Here is a 19,603-nt window from a genome sequence, read left to right on the forward strand (position 1 = left end):
CCACTCACTCACCCACTCACTCACTCACCCACTCACCCACCCACCCACCCACTCACCCACACTCACTCACTCACCCACTCACTCACTCACTCACTCACTCACTCACTCACTCACTCACTCACTCACTCACTCACTCACTCACTCACTCACCCACTCACCCACTCACTCACTCACTCACTCACTCACTCACTCACTCACTCACTCACTCACTCACTCGCTCACTCACTCACTCACTCACCCACTCACTCACTCACTCACTCACTCACTCACTCACTCACTCACTCACTCACCCACTCACCCACTCACTCACTCACTCACTCACCCACTCACTCACTCACCCACTCACTCACTCACTCCACTCACTCACTCACTCACTCACCCACTCACTCACTCACTCACTCACTCACTCACTCACTCACTCACTCACCCACCCACTCACTCACTCACCCACTCACCCACCCACTCCCTCTCACTCACTCACCCACTCACCCACTCTCCCACTCACCCACTCACTCACCCTCACTCACTCACCCACTCACCCACCCACTCACCCACTCACTCACTCACCCACTCACCCACTCACTCACCCACTCACTCACCCACTCACTCACTCACCCACTCACTCACTCACCCACTCACTCACTCACTCACCCACTCACTCACCCACTCACTCACTCACTCACTCACCCACTCACTCACTCACTCACTCACTCACTCACTCACTCACTCACTCACTCACTCACTCACCCCACACTCACTCACTCACCCACTCACTCACCCACTCACTCACCCACTCACTCACCCTCACTCACCCACACACTCACCCACTCACCCACTCACTCACCCACTCACCCACCCACCCACTCACTCACTCACTCACTCACTCACTCACTCACTCACCCACCCACCCACTCACTCACTCACCCACTCACCCACTCACCCACTCACTCACTCACTCCCACTCACTCACTCACTCACTCACTCACTCACTCACCCACTCACTCCCCCTCATCCACCCACCCACCCACTCACACCTGATCTGCACCCACCCACCCGTCCCTTCTCGCCACAGATGCTGCCTGTCCCTGAGTACCCCACCACTTTGTGTCTATCTTCAATGTAAACCAGCATCTGCAGTTCTTCCATACACTGCAGTTTAGGAGGTTGAGGGGAGACCTCGTTGAAACAGATTGGTGGCGCTTCGGATTATGACCCTTCTTCGAAAGCACAGAAACATAGGAAATAGATGCAGGAGTAGGACATTCGGCCCTTCGAGCCAGCAACGCCATTCAATGTGATCATGGCTGATCATCCCCAATCAGTACCCCGTTCCTGCTTTCTCCCCATATCCCTTGATTGCGTTACCTCTAAGAGCTAAATCTAACTCTCTTGAACACATCCAGTGAATTGGCCTCCACTGCTTTCTGTGGCAGAGAACTCCACAGATTCACAACTTTCAAGAGAGAGCTAGATAGGGCTCTTAAAGATAGCGGAGTCAGGGGATATGGGTGGAAAGCAGGAACGGGGTACTGATTAGGGATGATCAGCCATGACCACATTGAATGGCGGTACTGGCTCAAAGGGCCGAATGGTCTACTCCTACACCTATTGTCTATTGTCCCTCTGGATGAAAAAGTTTTTTCTCATCTCAGTCTTAAATGGCCTACCCCTTATTCTTAAACTGTGACCCCCTAGGTTCTGGACTCCCCCAACATGGGGAACACGTTTCCTGCATCTAGCCTGTCCAATTCCTTGAGTATTGTATGTTTTTTATAAGATGACCTCTCATCCTTCCAAATTCCAGTGAATGTAAGCCCAGTCGATCCATTCTTTAAACGACCCAAAACATGAGGCAGCGATCCAACCCACTGCATCGCTGTGTCACCCTAGTGTGGCCGCCTTCAGGGAGTTATGGACTTCATAAGTTTATAAGTGATAGGAGCAGAATTAGGCCTTTCGGCCCATCAAGTCTATTCCGCCATTCAATCATGGCTGATCTATCTCTCCCTCCTAACCCCATGCTCCTGCCTTCTCATAACCCCCGACACCCATACTAATCAAGTATCTATCTATCTCTGCCTTTAAAATATGCTTTGACTTGGCCTCCACAGCCTTGAATTCCACAGATTCAACGAAAGAAATTCCTCATCATCCTAAAGGAACGTCCTTTAATTCTGATGCTGTGACCTCTGGTCCTAGACTCTCCCACTAGTGTAAACATCCTCTCCACATCCACTCTATCCAGGCTTTTCACTATTCTGTAAGTTTCAAAGAGGCTCTACCGCTGCGCCACCATGTGCAGTATATACCTGACATGACCACAGGAGGGAGATAGTCCACCATGTATGAACGGGCAGTGGGCGTGTGTCCCATGTACCAGGCCCAAGGAAGCTGTGTTAGGAGAGTTTCAATAGAGAGTTAGATACAGCTCTTGGAGCTAACGGAATCAAGGGACATGAAGGAAAAAGCAGGAGCGGGGTACTGAGTTTGGATGATCAGCCCTGATCATATTGAATGGCGGTGCTGGTTCGAAGGGCTGAATGGATCCATTCCTGCACCTATTTTCTATGATTCAGTTTGCACTAAGAGCTAAATCTAACTCTCGAAAACATCGTGAATCGGTCTCCACTGCCCTCTGTGGTAGAGAATTCCACAGGCTCACAACACTGTGGGTGAAAATGTGTTTCCTCGTCTCCGTTCTAAATGGCCTCCCCTTATTCTAAAACTGGCCCCTGGTTCTGCACTCCCCCGACATCAGGAACATTTTTCCTGCCTCTAGCCTGCCCAATCCTTTAAGAATGTTGTATGTTTTTTATAAGATCCTCTCTCATCCTTCTAAACCCCAGCGAATACAAGCCCAGTCGACCCACTTTTTTATCAGCTTGAAGGAGTGGGGGGGGGGGGAGGTGGGGGAGGAGTGGGTGGGGGTAGGGGTAGGTTTGGGGGGGGGGAGGAATGGGTTTGGGGAGGCGTGGGTTTGGGGGGGAGGGGTGGGTGCGTGGGGTGGGCTAGGGGAGGGGGGGGGGGACGATGTGGTGGTTGGGATCGCTGGTTAGTTGCCAATAACTAGCTAGGTAACCGACCATCCACCACTAACCAATTTTGGAGGATAGAGTGTTGCCATCAAGAGGACACAGAGTGCTGGCGTAACTCAGCGGGTCAGGCGGCATCTGTGATTGGTGATGTGTTTCGGTGGGTATCGTGCATCCATTCATCCGTCTGGCTGGGAACCTCATCTCTCTCCCCCCCCCCCCACTGCAGGTTCGAGCGCCCTCTACCCGGGAGGCTGCCTGGACGAGCCCGACCAGCTGGACGACTGGAACCGCATCGCCGAGCTGCAGAGACGCAACGGGGTCTGCCCCCCTCACCTGAAGACCTCCTACCCACTGGAGTCCACTGTAAGCAGCCGCGGGCAGCCCCCCTCACCAACGCATCCCACAGCCGCATTGTTTAAGAAGGAACTGCAGATGCGGGAAAATCAAAGGTGGACAAAAATGCTGGAGAAACTCAGCGGGTGCAGCAGCATCTATGGAGCGAAGGAAATAGGCAACGTTTCGGGACGAAACGTTGCCTATTTCTTTCGCTCCATAGATGCTGCTGCGCCCGCTGAGTTTCTCCAGCATTTCTGTCTACCACCCACTGCCACATCACTTTAATCCCCCCCCACTCTCATAGAAACACAAACAATAGGTGCAGGAGTAGGCCATTCGGCCCTTCGAGCCAGCACCGCCATTCAATGTGATCATGGCTGATCACTCAATATCAATACCTCGTTCCTGCCTTCTCCCCATTCTCTGCCTCAGAGGGCGGTGGAGGCCGGTTCTCTGGATGCTTTCAAGAGAGCTAGATAGGGCTCTTTAAGATAGCGGAGTCAGGGGATTTGGGGAGAAAGCAGGAACGGGGTACTGATTGGGGATGATCAGCTATGATCACATTGAATGGCGGTGCTGGCTCGAATGGCCGACTCCTGCACCTATTATCTATTGTCTATTGATTCCGTTAGCCCCAAGAGCTAAATCTAACTCTCTCTTGAAAACATCCAGTGAATTGGCCTCCGCTGCCTTCTGTGGCAGAGAATTCCACAGATTCACAACTCCCTGGCTGAAAGGTTTTTCCTCATCTCATTCCTAAATGGCCGACCCCTTATTCTTAAACTGTAACCCCTGGTTCTGGACTCCCCCAACATGGGGAACATGTTTCCTGCATCTAGCCTGTCCAATCCCTTAAGAATTTTATATGTTTCTATAAGATCCCCACTCATCGTTCTAAATTCCAGTGAATAAAAGCCCAGTCTGTCTATTCTTTCATCATATGACATCCTGCCATCCCGCTGAGTTACTCCAGCCTATCTTTGGTGTAAACCACCATCTGCAGTTCCTTCCTACACAAACTCAGGGGAAGAAGTGGTTACCGAGAGGGGAGAGCCAATAGACAATAGGTGCGGGAGTAGGCCATTCGGCCCTTCGAGCCACACACCACCATTCAATGTGATCATGGCTGATCATCCCCAATCAGTACCCCGTTCCTGCTTTCTCCCCATATCCCCTGACTCCACTATCTTTAAGAGCCCTATCTAGCTCTCTCTTGAAAGCATCCAGAGAATCGGCCGCCACCGCCCTCTGAGGCAGAGAATTCAACATGTTTCCTGCCTCTAGCGTGTCCAAACCCTTAATAGTCTTATATGTTTCAATGAGATTCCCTCTCATCCTCTAAACTCCAGAGTGTACAAGCCTAGTTCCAGATTGTACAAGCCATGACAGAGGGAATGCCCAAGACTAGAAGGCACAACTTTAGATTAGTTTATTGTCCCGTGTACTGAGCCTTTGCTGTGTGGTTTGTGGTGGGGCTGAGATTCAGGGTGTGTGTTTTCTCTCTCTCCTGCCCCCCCCCCCCCCCCCCCCCCCCCCCCCCCCCCCCCACAGGCGGCAGTGACCGACTCAGCCAGCACGGAGGACGAGCTGCGCCTGGGCGATCCCAGCGGGACGCTGCGCCGCGCCACTCTGTTTCCCCAGGAGATTAGCGCCATGCGTATGCGCGCCTTCCCCGACACCCACGACCCCAGCTGGAAGGGAGTGACCACCCGCCAACGCAAGCGGCTCTCCGAGGAGTCCCACCAGGGAGCCGGCACCCCCGAGGTGAGAGGGGGGGGGGGGGCGCGGGTGGAGCTGCTGCCGGGTACTCGGCTGGAAGCTCTGACATCTCACGGCACCAGGGAGCTCCCGTCCAAGCTGCCCTCTGCCTCTGTCCATGCGTATCCGCATGTGTGTGCATGTGTGTGTGTGTGTTCGTGCGTGCGTGTCCGTGTGTCCATGTGTGTTCGTGCGTGCGTGTCCGTGTGTGTTCGTGCGTGCGTGTCCGTGTGTGTTTGTGCGTGTGTCGTGTGTGTTCGTGCGTGTCCGTGTGTGTGCGTCGTGTGTGTCCGTGCGTGTTCGTCGTGCGTGTCCGTCCGTGCGTGTGTTCGTGCGTGTCCGTGTGTGTTCGTGCGTGTTCGTGCGTGTCCGTGTGTGTGTTCGTGCGTGTTCGTGCGTGTCCGTGTGTGTTCGTGCGTGTCCGTGTGTGTTCGTGCGTGTGTCCGTGTGTGTCGTCGTGCGTGTCCGTGTGTGTTCGTGCGTGTCCGTGTGTGTTCGTGTGTGTCCGTGTGTGTCCGTGCGTGTCCGTGTGTGTTCGTGTCCGTGTGTGTCCGTGCGTGTGTGTCCGTGTGTGTCCGTGCATGCGTGTCCGTGTGTGTTCGTGCGTGCGTGTCCGTGTGTGTGTGTGCGTGCGTGTCCGTGTGTGTGTTCGTGCGTGTGCATGTGTGTTTGTGCGTGCGTGTCCGTGTGTGTTCGTGCGTGTGCATGTGTGTTCGTGCGTGCGTGTCCGTGTGTGTCCGTGTGTGTCCGTGTGTCCGTGTGCCCGTGTGTCCGTGCGTGTCCGTGTGTGTTCGTGCGTGTCCATGTGTGTTCGTGTGTGCGTGTCCGTGTGTGTGTTCGTGGTGTGTGTGCGTGTTCGTGCGTGCGTGTCCATGTGTGTTCGTGCGTGCGTGTCCATGTGTGTTCGTGTGTGCGTGTCCGTGTGTCCATGTGTGTTCGTGCGTGCGTGTCCGTGTGTGTTCGTGCGTGCGTGTCCGTGTGTGTTCGTGTGCGTGTCCATGTGTGTTCGTGCGTGTCCGTGTGTGTTCGTGCGTGTTCGTGCGTGTCCGTGTGTGTTCGTGCGTGTCCGTGTGTGTTCGTGTGCGTGTCCGTGTGTGTGTGTTCGTGCGTGTCCGTGTGTGTTCGTGCGTGTCCGTGTGTGTTCGTGCGTGTCCATGTGTGTTCGTGCGTGCTTGTGTCCGTGTGTGTTCGTGAGTGCGTGTCCGTGTGTGTTTCGTGAGTGCGTGTCCGTGTGTGTTCGTGCATGCGTGTCCGTGTGTGTTCGTGCATGCGTGTCCGTGTGTGTTCGTGCGTGCGTGTCCGTGTGTGTTTGTGCGTGCGTGTCCGTGTGTGTTCGTGCGTGTGCATGTGTGTTTGTGCGTGCGTGTCCGTGTGTGTTCGTGCGTGTGCATGTGTGTCGTGCGTTCGTGTGTGCGTGTCCGTGCGTGTCCGTGCGTGTCCGTGTGTGTTCGTGTGTGTCCGTGTGTGTCCGTGCGTGTCCGTGTGTGTGTCGTGCGTGTCCATGTGTGTTCGTGTGTGCGTGTCCGTGTGTGTGTTCGTGTGTGTTCGTGCGTGCGTGTCCGTGTGTGTTCGTGTGTGCGTGTCCATGTGTGTGTCGTGTGTGCGTGTCCGTGTGTGTTCGTGCGTGCGTGTGCGTGTGTGTTCGTGCGTGCGTGTCCATGTGTGTTCGTGCGTGCGTGTCCGTGTCCGTGTGTGTGTTCGTGTGTGCGTGTTCGTGTGTGTTCGTGCGTGCGTGTCCGTGTGTGTTCGTGCGTGTTCGTGTGTGTGTGCGTGTCCGTGTGTTCGTGCGTGCGTGTCCGTTTGTGTTCGTGCGTGTCCGTGTGTGTCGTGTTGTGCGTGTCCGTGTGTGTCCGTGTGTGTTCGTGCGTGTGTGTCCGTGTGTGTGTGTGTCGTGCGTGTGTGTCCATGTGTGTGTGTGCGTGCGTGTCCTTGTGTGTTTGTGCGTGTGTGTTCGTGCGTGTGTGTCCGTGTGTGTTCGTGTGTGTTCGTGCGTGTGTGTCCGTGCGTGTTCGTGTGTGCGTGTCCTTGTGTGTTCGTGCGTGAGTGTCCGTGTGCGTTCGTGTGTGCGTGTCCGTGTGTGTTCGTGCGTGCGTGTCCATGTGTGTTCGTGCGTGTGTGTGTCCGTGTGTGTTCGTGCGTGCGTGTCCATGTGTGTTCGTGCGTGCGTGTCCATGTGTGTTCGTGTCCGTGTGTGCGTGCGTGTCCGTGTGTGTGTTCGTGTCCGTGTGTGCGTGCATGTCCGTGTGTGTTCGTGCGTGCGTGTGCGTGTCCGTGTGTCCGTGTGTGTTCGTGCGTGCGTGTCCGTGTGTGTTCCGTGTGTGTGCGTGCGTGTCTGTTCGTGCGTGCGTGTCCGTGTGTGTTCGTGCGTGTGTTCGTGTGTGTTCGTGCGTGTCCGTGTGTGTTCGTGTGTGTGTGTTCGTGCGTGTCCGTGTGTGTTCGTGCGTGCGTGTCCGTGTGTGTTCGTGCGTGCGTGCGTGTGTGTGTGTCCGTGTGTCGTGCGGTGTGTCCGTGTGTGTGTGTGTGTTCGTGCGTGCGTGTCCGTGTGTGTTCGTGTGCGTGCGTGTCCGTGTGTGTTCGTGCGTGCGTGTTCGTGCGTGTCTGTTTGTGTGTTGCGTGCGTGCGTGCGTGTCCGTTTGTGTTCGTGCGTGCGTGTCCGTGTGTGTTCGTGCGTGTGTGGTGGTGCGTGCGTGTCCGTGTTTGTTCGTGCGTGTCTGTCCGTGTGTGTGTGTGCGTGCGTGTCTGTGTTTGCTCGCGCGTGTCTGTGTGTGTTCGTGTGTGCGTGTCCGTGTGTGTTCGTGCGTGCGTGTCCGTGTGTGTTCGTGCGTGCGTGTTCGTGCGTGTTCGTGCGTGTCTGTTTGTGTTCGTGCGTGCGTGTCCGTTTGTGTTCGTGCGTGCGTGTCCGTGTGTGTTCGTGCGTGTGTGTTCGTGCGTGCGTGTCCGTGTGTGTTCGTGCGTGCGTGTCCGTGTGTGTTCGTGCGTGCGTGTCCGTGTGTGTTCGTGCGTGTCCGTGTGTGTTCGTGCGTGCGTGTCCGTGTGTGTTCGTGCGTGCGTGTCCGTGTATGTCCGTGCGTGTGTGCATGCCAGTCTGTGAGGGTGCGGAGTGTGTGCGTTCTCCCCGTGATCCGCGTGGGTTTTTTCTCCGGGCGCTCTGGTTTCCCTCCCACACTCCTAAGACGTGCAGGTTTGTAGGTTAATTGGCTTCTGTAAAATTGTAAATTGTCCCCAGTGTGTGTAGGATAACGTTCGGGTGCGGGGATCGCTGGTCGGCACGGACCGGGTGGGCCGAAGGGCCCGTTTCCGCGCTGTATCTCTGAACTAAACTAAGAACTAAACTCAAGGGCTCAGGCAGCGTCTGTGGAGGGAGGTGGCCAGGTGGCGTTTCGGGTCTGGTCCCTTCTTCAGATTGGTTGCGCTGGGAGGAGGGAGCAGGCAGGTGGGGGTGGGACAAAACTGGGTATAGTGATAGGTGGATACGGGTAGAGCTGCCGCCACAGACCAGGATACCCGGCTGTCAGCACTCATCTTTCTCAGCTCCAGGGACCCGGCTCCCAAGCTGTCCTCACCCTCTGTCTGTGTGTGCGTGTGTGACTGTGTGTGTGTGTGTGTGTTACTGTGTGTGTGTGACTGTGTGTCGAACTGTGTGTGTGTGTGTGTTTGTGGGGGACTGTGTGTGACTGTCACTGTATGTGTGTGAGTAACTCAGCGGGTCAGGCAGCATCTGTGGAGAACATGGATAATTGACATTTCAGGTGCTGATGAAGGGTCCTGACCCGAAACGTCACCTGTCCATGTTCTCCAGAGATGCTGCCTGACCCGCTGAGTTACTCCAGCGTTGTTGTGTTGTGTTGTGTGGAATGGTTCCGGGTGTGTGTTTGAGGATGGGACCTTTGCGAATGACCCGGCCTTTGAGAGCCGTGACCGCCGGGTGCTCATTGCCGCTTTTTTCCCCAGGCCAAGAAGCAACTGAGCTGCTTCCCAAGACCAGCCAGCCCGAAGGGGAAGGACAAGCTGGGACAGGAACAGTTCGAGAGCCAAGCACGACGCCTGACTCAAAGCAAGGGCCGCGGCCAGGTGAGTCCCGACACAACAACCTGTACACGGAAACCACAGTGACAATACACAACAGGTGCAGGAGTACACCATTCGGCCCTTCGATGTGATCATGGCTGATCATCCACAATCAATACCCTGCTCCTGCCTGCTCCCCATATCCCCCGACACCGCTATCTTTAAGAGCCCTATCTAGCTCTCTCTTGAAAGTATCCAGAGAACCTGCCTCCCCATATCCCTTGATTTCCTTAGCCCTAAGAGCTAAATCTAACTCTCCCTCTTGAAAACATCCAGTGAATTGGCCTCTGAGGCAGAGAATTCCGCAGACTCACAACTCTCTGTGAGAAAAAGTGTTTCCTCGTCTCCGTTCTAAATGGGTTACCCCTTATTCTTAAAATGTGGACCCTGGGTTTGGACTCCCCCAACATCGGGAACATGTTTCCTGCCTCTAACGTGTGCCAAACCCTTATTAATCTAATATGTTTCAATAAGATTCCCTCTCATCCTTTTAAACTCCAGAGTGTACAAGCCCAGCCGCACCATTCTATCAGCATATGACAGTCCCGCCATCCCGGGAATTAACCTTGTAAACCTACGCTGCACTCCCTCAATAGCAAGAATGTCCGTCCTCAAATTAGGGGACCAAAAATGCACACAATACTCCAGTTGTGGTCTCACTGGGGCTCTGTACAACTGCAGAAGGACCTCTTTGCTCCTATACTCAGCTCCTCTTGTTATGAAGGCCAACATGCCATTTGCTTTCATCACTGCCTGCTGTACCTACATGCTTACTTTCATTGACTGATGAACAAGGACCCCCCAGATCCCGTTGTACTTCCCCTTTTCCCAACTTGACACCATTCAGATAATAATCTGCCTTGCTGTTTTTGCCACCAAAGTGGATACCCTCACATTTATCCACATTAAACTGCATCTGCCATGCATCTGCCCACTCACCCAACCTATCCAAGTCACCCCCAATACCATGTGCCCTAATTTTGCCCACTAATCTCCTATTTGGGACCTTATCAAATGCTTTCTGAAAGTCCAGGTACACTCCATCCACTGGCTCGCCCTTGTCCATTTTCCTAGTTACATCCTCAAGAAATTCCAGAAGATTAGTCAAGCATGATTTCCTCTTCGTAAATCCATGCTGACTCGGACCGATCTTGTTACTGCTATCCAAATGTTCGGCTATTTCATCTTTTATAATTGACTCCAGCATCTTCCCCACCACCGATGTCAGGCTAACTGGTCTATAATTCCGTTTTCTCTCTCCCGCCTTTCTTAAAAAGTGGGATAACATTAGCTACCCTCCAATCCACAGGAACTGATCCAGAATCTATAGAACATTGGAAAATGATCACCAGTGCAGACCATCAGGCCCTGGGGATTTATCAGCCTTCAGTCCCATCAGTCCATCCAACACCATTTCCTGCCTCATGTGGATTTCCTTCAGTTCCTCTGTCACCCCAGATCCTCTGGCCACTACTATATCAGGAAGTGGCCTTAAGTGGCCTTAAGTGGTCGATTCTCCAGCATCTGCAGTTCCCTCTTAAACACTATATCAGGAAGATTGTTTGTGTCCTCCTTAGACAGATCCAAAGTACCTGTTCAACCCATCTGCCATTTCCTTGTTCCCCATAATAAATTCACCTGTTTCAGTCTTCAAGGATCCAACTTTGGTCTTAACTAATTTTTTCCTCTTCATATACCTAAAGAAGCTTTTACTATCCTGCTTTATATTCTTGGCTAGCTTACCTTCGTACCTCATCTTTTCTCCCCGTATTGTCTTTTTGGTTATCTTCTGTTGTTCTTTAAACATTACCCAATCCTCTTGCTTCCCGCTCATCTTTGCTACGTTGTACTTCTTCGCTTTAATTTTTATACTGTCCCTGACGTCCCTTGTCAGCCATGGTCGTCCCTTATTCCCCTTGGAATCTTTCTTCCTCTTTGGAACAAACTGATCCTGCACCTTCACTATTATTCCCAGAAATACCTGCCATTGTTGTTCCACTGTCATCCCTGCTAGTGTATCTTTCCAGTCAACTTTGGCCAGCTCCTCCCTCATGGCCCCATAGTCCCCTTTATTCAACTGTAACACTGACACCTCCGATCTACCCTTCTCCCTCTCCAATTGTAGATTAAACCTGACTATGTTATGGTCACTACCTCCTAATGGCTCATTAACCTCGAGGTCCTTTATCAAATCCGGTTCATTACACAACACTAAATCCGGAATTGCCTTCTCCCTGGTTGGCTCCAATACAAGCTGCTCTAAGAATCCATCACGAAGGCACTCTACAAAGTCCCTTTCTTGGGGTCCAGTACCAACCTGATTTTCCCAGTCTACCTACATGTTGAAATCTCCCATAACAACCACAGCATTACTTTTGCTACATGACAATTTTAACTCCTGATTCAACTTGCACCCTATGTCCAGGCTACTGTTTGGGGGCCTGTAGATAAGTCCCATTAGGGTCTTTTTACCCTTACAATTCCTTAGTTCTATCCATACTGACTCCACATCTCCTGTTTCAATGTCACCCCTTGCAAGGGACTGAATTTCATTCCTCACCAACAGAGCTACCCCCTCTGCCCACCTGTCTGTCTTTTCGATAGGAGGTATATATACCCTTGGATATTCAGTTCCCAGCCCTGGCCCTCTTGCATCCATGTCTCTGTAATTCCCACAACATTGTACCTGAAGGGGCGTCCTATGGACTATGTTTCTATGTAACTCAGATACAGTACAAGTGTGCGGCAGTTGTACACCGACACAGTGCACAGAGTCGCCCTTTCCGAGTCGCAGTCAGGTATTGAACCGTTACTGATGGTGCCTCAGCTGACAGTGGGGGGGGGGGGGGGGGGCTTCCACACGGGGTGGAGTGGAAACTCCAGGACTCTGTGACATAGGAGGAAGGGAGGGGCAGTTGGATAAGGTCTGTCAGAAGACACCGCCTTCCCTACCCATTCATTAGTTTGTTTAAGAAGGAACGGCAGATGCTGGAAAAATCGAAGGTAGACAAAAATGCTGGAGAAACTCAGCGGGTGAGGCAGCATCTATGGGGCATCAATGGGGCGAATGAATAGACGACGTTACATAGATACATATAAAATAGGTGCAGGAGTAGGCCATTCGGCCCTTCGAGCCTGCACCGCCATTCAATATGATCATGGCTGATCATCCAACTCAGTATCCCATCCCTGCCTTCTCTCCATACCCCCTGATCCATTTAGCCACAAGGGCCACATCTAACTCCCTCTTAAATATAGCCAATGAACTGGCCTCAACTACCTTCTGTGGCAGAGAATTCCACAGATTCACCACTCTGTGTAAAAAATGATTTTCTCATCTCGGTCCTAAAAGACTTCCCTCTTATCCTTAAACTGTGACCCCTTCTTCGGACTGATGTTGGGGGGGGGCGAGACGAAGAAGAAAGGAAGAGGCGGAGACAGTGGGCTGTGGGAGAGCTGGGGAGGGGAAGGAGGGAGAAAGCAGGGACTACCTGAAATTGGAGAAGTCAATGTTCATACCGCTGGGGTGTAAACTACCCAAGCGGAATATGAGGTGCTGCTCCTCCAATTAGCGGTGGGACTCACTCTGGCCATGGAGGAGGCCCAGGACAGAAAGGCCGGTTTCGGAATGGGAGGGGGAGTTGAAGTGCTGAGCCACCGGGAGATCAGGTTGGTTAATGCGAACTGAGCAGTCTGTTCTCTCTCTCTCTCTCTCTCCGCCAGGATGACCGACGGAAGTCCATGACCTACACGGTCTTCAACACACCGCGCAAACTGAGCAGCAACCTGCTGCGGGGAATCAGCAAGAGGGCGAATCCCAGGAAAACACCCAAGAAAACCCCAAAGAAGTCGCCCAGGAAGTCTCCCCGCTCAAACGCCAGAAAGGTGACGGTTTTTGTGTAGGAAGGAACTGCAGACGCAGGTTTATGCCGCACCACAGATAGACATACAACAGACAATAGGTGCAGGAGTAGGCCAGTCGGCCCTTTGAGCCAGCACCGCCATTCAATGTGATCATGGCTGATCATCCACAATCAGTACCCCCCGTTCCTGCCTTCTCCCTATATCCTCTGACTGCTATTTTTAAGAGCCCTATCGAGCCCATATCTAGAGAACCGGCCTCCACCGCCCTCTGAGGCAGAGAATTCCACAGACTCACAACTCTCTGTGAGAAAAAGTGTTTCCTCGTCTCCGTTCTAAACAAGGCTGGAGTTACTCAGCGGGACAGGCAGCGTCTCTGGAGAGAAAGGAATTGGTGACGTTTCGGGTCGAGACCCTTCTTCACCTTGAGAGACGGGGAGAGGGAAACGAGAGATACAGAACAAGGAATGAAGCGAGTTGTGAATCTGTGGAATTCTCTGCCGCAGAAGGCAGTGGAGGCCAATTCACTGATGTGTTCAAGAGAGAGTTAGTTTTAGCTCTTGGATATGGAAGATAATGGAATCAAGGGATGTGCGGAGAAGGCAGGAACAGGGTACTGATTTGGAGCAATCAGCCATGATCATATTGAATGGTAGTGCTGGCTTGAAGGGCCGAAGGGCCTACTCCTGCACCTATTGTCTATGTTTCTATGAAAGATGTGCAAAATGATTGTTATCACGTGTACAGAGGATACAGCGACAAGCTTTGCTGACATGCTGTCCTAACTGATCAGGTCATGAGAGGAATAGATTGGGTAGACACACAGAGTCTCTTGCCCAGAGTTGGGGAATCGAGGACCAGAGGACAAAGGTTTAAGCTGCCAGAGGAGCTAGTTGAGGCTGGGACTATCCCAACATTTGAGAAACAGACAGGTACATGGATAGGATAAATGTAAGGTGTGGGCAAGTTGGGCCGAAGGGCCTGTTTCCACGATGTATCACTCTTAAGGTAGACAAAAATGCTGGAGAAACTCAGCGGGTGAGGCAGCATCTATGGAGCGAAGGAATAGGCAACGTTTCGGGTCAAGACCCTCCTTCAGACTGATGTCCGGTGGGGGTGGGGGGCGGCTATTTAATTCTGAGGCTGTGACCTCTAGTCCTAGACTCTCCCACTAGTGGAAACATCCACTCTCTCCAGGCCTTTCACTACTTGGTAAGCTTCTATGAGGTCCCTTCCCCCCACCCCCCATCCTTCTAAACTCCAGCGAGTACAGGCCCAGTGCCATCAAACGCTCATCATACATTAAGTGAGGAGAGAGAAAATGTATTAGGAACCTAAGGGGTATCTTTTTCACACAAAGTGGGGTGGGTATATGGAACGAGCTGCCAGAGGAGGTAGTTGAGGCAGGTACATGGATAGAGAACGTGTCTAGAGGGATATGGGCCAAGCGCAGGCAGGTGGGGCTTGTGTAGATGGGGCATGTTGGCAAGTTGTTTCCCTTCTGTATGACACCATACCAGTGCAGCACAGGAAGAGGCCCTTGGGCCCACAAAGTCTGTGCTGTACACGTTGCCAAGACCAACTCTTGCCTGCCTGCACGTGATCCATATCCCTCCATTCCCTGCATGTCCATGTGCCTGTCCAAATGTCTCCTAAACGGCACTGATATCTGCCTCCACCACCGCCCCTTGGCAGCGCGTCCCAGGCACCCACCACCCTCTGTGAAGCATAATGATCATAGACAATAGGTGCAGGAGGAGGCCATTCGGCCCTTCGAGCCAGCACCGCCATTCAATGTGATCATGGCTGATCATCCCCAATCAGTACCCCATTCCTGCCTTCTCCCCATATCCCCTGACTCCGCTATCTTTAAGAGCCCTATCTAGCTCTCTCTTGAAAGTATCCGGAGAACCGGCCTCCACCGCCCTCCGAGGCAGTAAATTCCACACTCACAACTCTGTGTGAAAACGTGTTTCCTCGTCTCCGTTCTAAATGGCTTACCCATTATTCTTAAACTGTGGCCCCTGGTTCTGGACTCCCCCAACATCGGGAACATGTTTCCTGCATTTTCCTGATAAATTGTGGGGCAATTTTGTTTTCACTCGGAGGGTAGTCCATCTCTGGAACGAGCTGCCAGGAACCAGGCTGCTACAGATGTGGATTCCTTTGCGACCTTTAAAATACATTTGAATGGGTGCATGGTCAGGAACAGTTTAGAGGGATACGGGCCAAATGCAGGCAAATAGGACTAGCCCAGAATGCTAACTTGGTTGGCATGGGCAAGGTGGGCCGAAGGGCCTTTTTCCATGCTGTACAGCTCTGTGACTCTAAAAGCCAGATGCCCTCCGACCAACCTTTCGTTGCCCTTTTTTTTACCTTCCGCCCCCTTTCTGTTACAGGATGCCAGCAGACGCAAGTTCTCTAGTGGCAAGATGTGAGGAGGGGGGCTGAAGAGTAGCCCCCTCCCCCTCCAACCGACCCCGGAGTTGTATTGACGCCGAGACCCACCCACCGCATCCCCGTCACCGTCGGCCGCGAGCACCGGCGAGAGAGAGAAAGAAAAACTATTTGCCTTAAGAGCGAGTGAGGCGCGTGAGGGGAAGACGGCCAGAGTGTTCCCACCCTCCCCATCTCTCCCCCCTCCCCCTCTCCCCCTCTCCCCCCCTCTCTCCCCCTCCCCCCCCCCCTCCCCCTCCCCCCCCCTCCCCCCCCCCCCCTCCCCTCTCTCCCCCATCTCTCCCCCCTCTCCCCATCTTGCCCCTCCCCCCCCTCTCCCCCTCATTCCCCTCTCCTCCTCTAAAACTCTTTTCTCTCCCCTCCCCCCTCTCCCCATCTCTCCCCCGTCACTTGCGTTAGAACCACGCAACAAGCTCGCTATCAAACTAAAACATTTTCTTTGCATCCCCCCTGTGTGTCTCTCGGTTGTTGTTGTAAATTGTCCTAGTTGGTGCTTCAGAAGCGCTCTCTCTCTCGCTCTCTCTCTCTCTCTCTCTCTCTCTCTCTCTCCCTCTCTGTCTCCCCCCCGCTCTCCCCCTCCCCCCACCCCTCTCCCCCCTGCCGTCTCCCCGCAACCCCCGACACCCAAACTCACCGGACTCGGACTCCCATCGGCACAAGTTGCTTCGGAAGAGTTTGGAATGCCGGCCTGTGGTGATTCACCGACCCCCACCCCCCCCCCCCCCCCTCCCCTCCCCCCCCCCCCTCCCCCCCCCCCCCCCCCCCCCCCCCCCCCCCCCCCCCCCCCCCCCCCCCCCCCCCCCCCCCCCCCCCCCCCCCCCCCCCCCCCCCCCCCCCCCCCCCCCCCCCCCCCCCGCCCCCCCCCCCCCCCCCCCGCGCTCATGTCTCAGTTGCCGCCACCTGTTCGTGACGTTATTATTAACCTAATTGTGAGCCTTGTTTTAAACTCTTGTCCTTTACGGTGAAGTTGGCAGGTTGGGACTGGGAAGTCGAGTGTGTGCTGTCAGGCTCTGCGGCCGCAGCAAGGCCCGGTTCACGTGGGCGGGGCAGCGACTGGTCTTTTCCACACGTTGTATTTTTGCTGATCTGGGAAACTTCGCCCCCTATACTCTTTATTTGTGTGAAAGACCTGTGTTGGTTGGTGCTCCTGTATGTGGGGAGGGAATGTCTTCCCCTCTCCTCCTCCTCCTCCTGCTGCTCGCTGCACCGCTCCCGTGCACGGGCCGACACGGTATCCATCAGCCGCGTGTCCGTGCCACACACGTGTGTCGGGACGCGTGTTCTTGCTCACGTCGTGTGTTTCTCCACACACTCGCCCATTGCGTGTCCGTGTCATACGTGTGTTGGGAAGCGTGTTCTTGTACACGCCGTACGCTCGTCCACCTGTCAACCCACGCGATTTCCATCTGCCGTGTGATTGTGTCACATGCGTGTCGGGAGGCGTGTTCTGTACACACCGCGTGTTTTGCCGCACTCCACGTGTCGCGCCCGCTGCGAGCTGGAAGCTGGAGCCCGCATTGCCGCATACCCGCCTGACTCGACTCCAACGCCCCCCCTCCCCCCACCTGCAGTGGGACAAACACACACCTCGGGTGGGGGTGATGGTGGCGGCGACCACTGGTCAACGTAGACTCGTGCGGCTGGCGGGTCCCCTCGTCCACGCCTATGTCCTACAATCGAGTGACCAGTGATTGTCCTGGCAATCTCCAGCCCCCAACGCAAGGTGACCCGGCCTTGCCAAGCCAACTTAACGAAACCTAACGCAGCTGACGTGTGTGTGTGTGTGTGTGTGTGTGCTCTCACCAGCCGCCTAAAACCCACACCTGCCGTGTACAAATTTTGCAAGAAGCCAGCGTTAAAATCACAAACAAAGCACTTGCCGTGTGGGCGGAGAGGGAGAGGGAGTGGGAGGGGGGGGGGGGGTGCTGCCAACATCCCATCATTTAACTCCACACCACACAGCCTGGTGTTTGTATGTCACAGTTTGCTCGTATTGTTCCCACCCCTGTGGTCACGGGCCGGGTGACTCTAGCGCCTGTGGTGAGCGGCTGGGCCAGTGTTCGGCAGAGAGAGGGGGCAGCCCTTACAGAGTTTTCTCTCGGCCCAATGTTTGTCCACAGATAGTGGGAGATAGAATGATGCCCACCCACCCCTCCTCTCTGAGCGACCATGTGCTGTTGATTGTCCGAGGCAGGCTTTAAAAACTATTAGCTTATTTTCTTTTATACAAGATGTCTCAACTGTTTCTCTAACCCTGCCCTTTATGAATTACACACGGTGTGATCTTGAATATTTTCTCAACTTAATAAAATATGGATCAGTTTAATTTTCTTGGGAGTTTTATTTTCTTTGCTGCCGGTTCTAAGCGACGGGGGCGCGGGAAGGAACTGCTGGTTGAAATCGAAGCTGGACACGAAATGCTGGAGTAACTCAGTGGGTCAGGCAGCATCTCTGGAGAGAAGGAATGGGCAAAGTTTCGGGTCGAGACCCTTCTTCAGACGGGTGCCTGGTTCGGTCGGGCTCAGAGGGATATGGACCAAACGCGGGCAAGTTGGGCCGAAGGGCCTGTTCGCCTGCTGTGCTGGGTAGTTTCTATGGTCTGTTGTCATAAGTGATTAGGCCATTCGGCCCATCAAGTCTACTCCCCCATTCAATCATGGCTGACCCATCTCTCCCTCCTAACCCCATTCTCCTGCCTTCTCCCCATAACCTCTGACACCCGTACTAATCAAGAATCTATCTGCCTCTGCCTTAAAAATATCCACTGCCTCCACCACCGTCTGGCAAAGAATTCCATAGTTTCACTGCCCTCTGACTAAAGAAATTCCTCCTCATCTCATTTCTAAACATAGAAAATAGGTGCAGGAGTAGGCCATTCGGCCGTTCGAGCCTGCACCGCCATTCAATATGATCATGGCTGATCATCCACTCACTATCCTGCCTTCTCTTCATATCCCCTGATCCCTTTAGCCATTAGGGCCACATCTAACTCCCTCTTAAATATAGCCAATGAACTGGCCTCAACTACTTTCTGTGGCAGAGAGTTCCACAGATTCATCACTCTGTGCGAATCTGTGGAACGTCCTTTAATTCTAAGGCTGTGACTTCTGGTCCTAGACTCTCCCACTAGTGGAAACATCCTCCCCACATCCACTCTATCCAGGCCTTTCCTGTTTTCATCCGAGAATGGAGTTTGAATGTGACGGGGACAGAATATGTGTGAGCCAAGATTATTTGACATTGAATGAACACTTTATTGTGGCCTGTAACAAGTCACAGTGTAATCCGTTGCTTGTCGACCCACGGTATGCGAATAGCCGCCACATAAAGGGGGCTCACAGGGTTATATAAGGTGGGGGGCTGGAACTCGCTGCCAGGGGTGGTGGTAGAAACATAGGCAAAAGGTGCGGGAGGAGGCCATTTGGCCCTTCGAGCCAGCACCACCAATCATTGTGATCATGGCTGATTGTCCCCAATCAATAACCCGTGCCTGCCTTCTCCCCATATCCCTTGACTCCACTAGCCCCTAGAGCTCTATCTAACTCTCTCTTAAATCCATCCAGTGATTTTGCCTCCACTGCCCTCTGTGGCAGGGAATTCCACAAATTCACAACTCTCTGGGTGAAAAAAAAAATTCTCACCTCAGTCATAAATAACCTCCCCTTTATTCTAAGACTGTGTGGCCCCTGGTTCTGGACCCGCCAAACATTGGGAACATTTTTCCTGCGTCTAGCTTGTCCAGTCCTTTTATAATTTTATTTGTTTCTATAAGATTTACCCCTCATCTTTCTAAACTCCAGTGAATACAAGCCTAGTCTTTTCAATCTTTCCTCATATGACAGTCCCACCATCCCAGGGATCAATCTCGTGAACCTACGCTGCACTGCCTCAATCACAAGGATGTCCTTCCTCAAATTAGGAGACCAAAACTGTACACAATACTGCAGATGTGGTCTCACCAGAGCCCTATACAACTGCAGAAGAACCTCTTTACTCCTATATTGAAATCCTCTTGTTATGAAGGCCAACATTCCATTAGCTTTCTTCACTGCCTGCTGTACCTGGTAAGCCATTTAGAACAGAGATGA

General features: G+C 53.3%; 1 protein-coding gene across 1 annotated transcript in view; it reads left to right on the forward strand.

Moving 5' to 3' along the window:
- The window catches only part of numa1 (nuclear mitotic apparatus protein 1), a 113,932-nt gene extending 98,234 nt beyond the window's left edge, over window positions 1-15,698 (forward strand). The window contains 5 exon segments of the mRNA XM_055631479.1: window positions 3,262-3,398; window positions 4,923-5,135; window positions 9,081-9,200; window positions 12,921-13,082; window positions 15,458-15,698. Coding sequence (XP_055487454.1) covers window positions 3,262-3,398; window positions 4,923-5,135; window positions 9,081-9,200; window positions 12,921-13,082; window positions 15,458-15,496 — 671 coding nt within the window. The 3' untranslated portion in view covers window positions 15,497-15,698.
- The last annotated feature ends 3,905 nt before the right edge of the window (window positions 15,699-19,603 follow it).

The sequence above is a fragment of the Leucoraja erinacea genome, unplaced genomic scaffold (assembly GCF_028641065.1).
Source record: "Leucoraja erinacea ecotype New England unplaced genomic scaffold, Leri_hhj_1 Leri_77S, whole genome shotgun sequence".
Lineage (NCBI taxonomy): Eukaryota > Metazoa > Chordata > Chondrichthyes > Rajiformes > Rajidae > Leucoraja > Leucoraja erinaceus.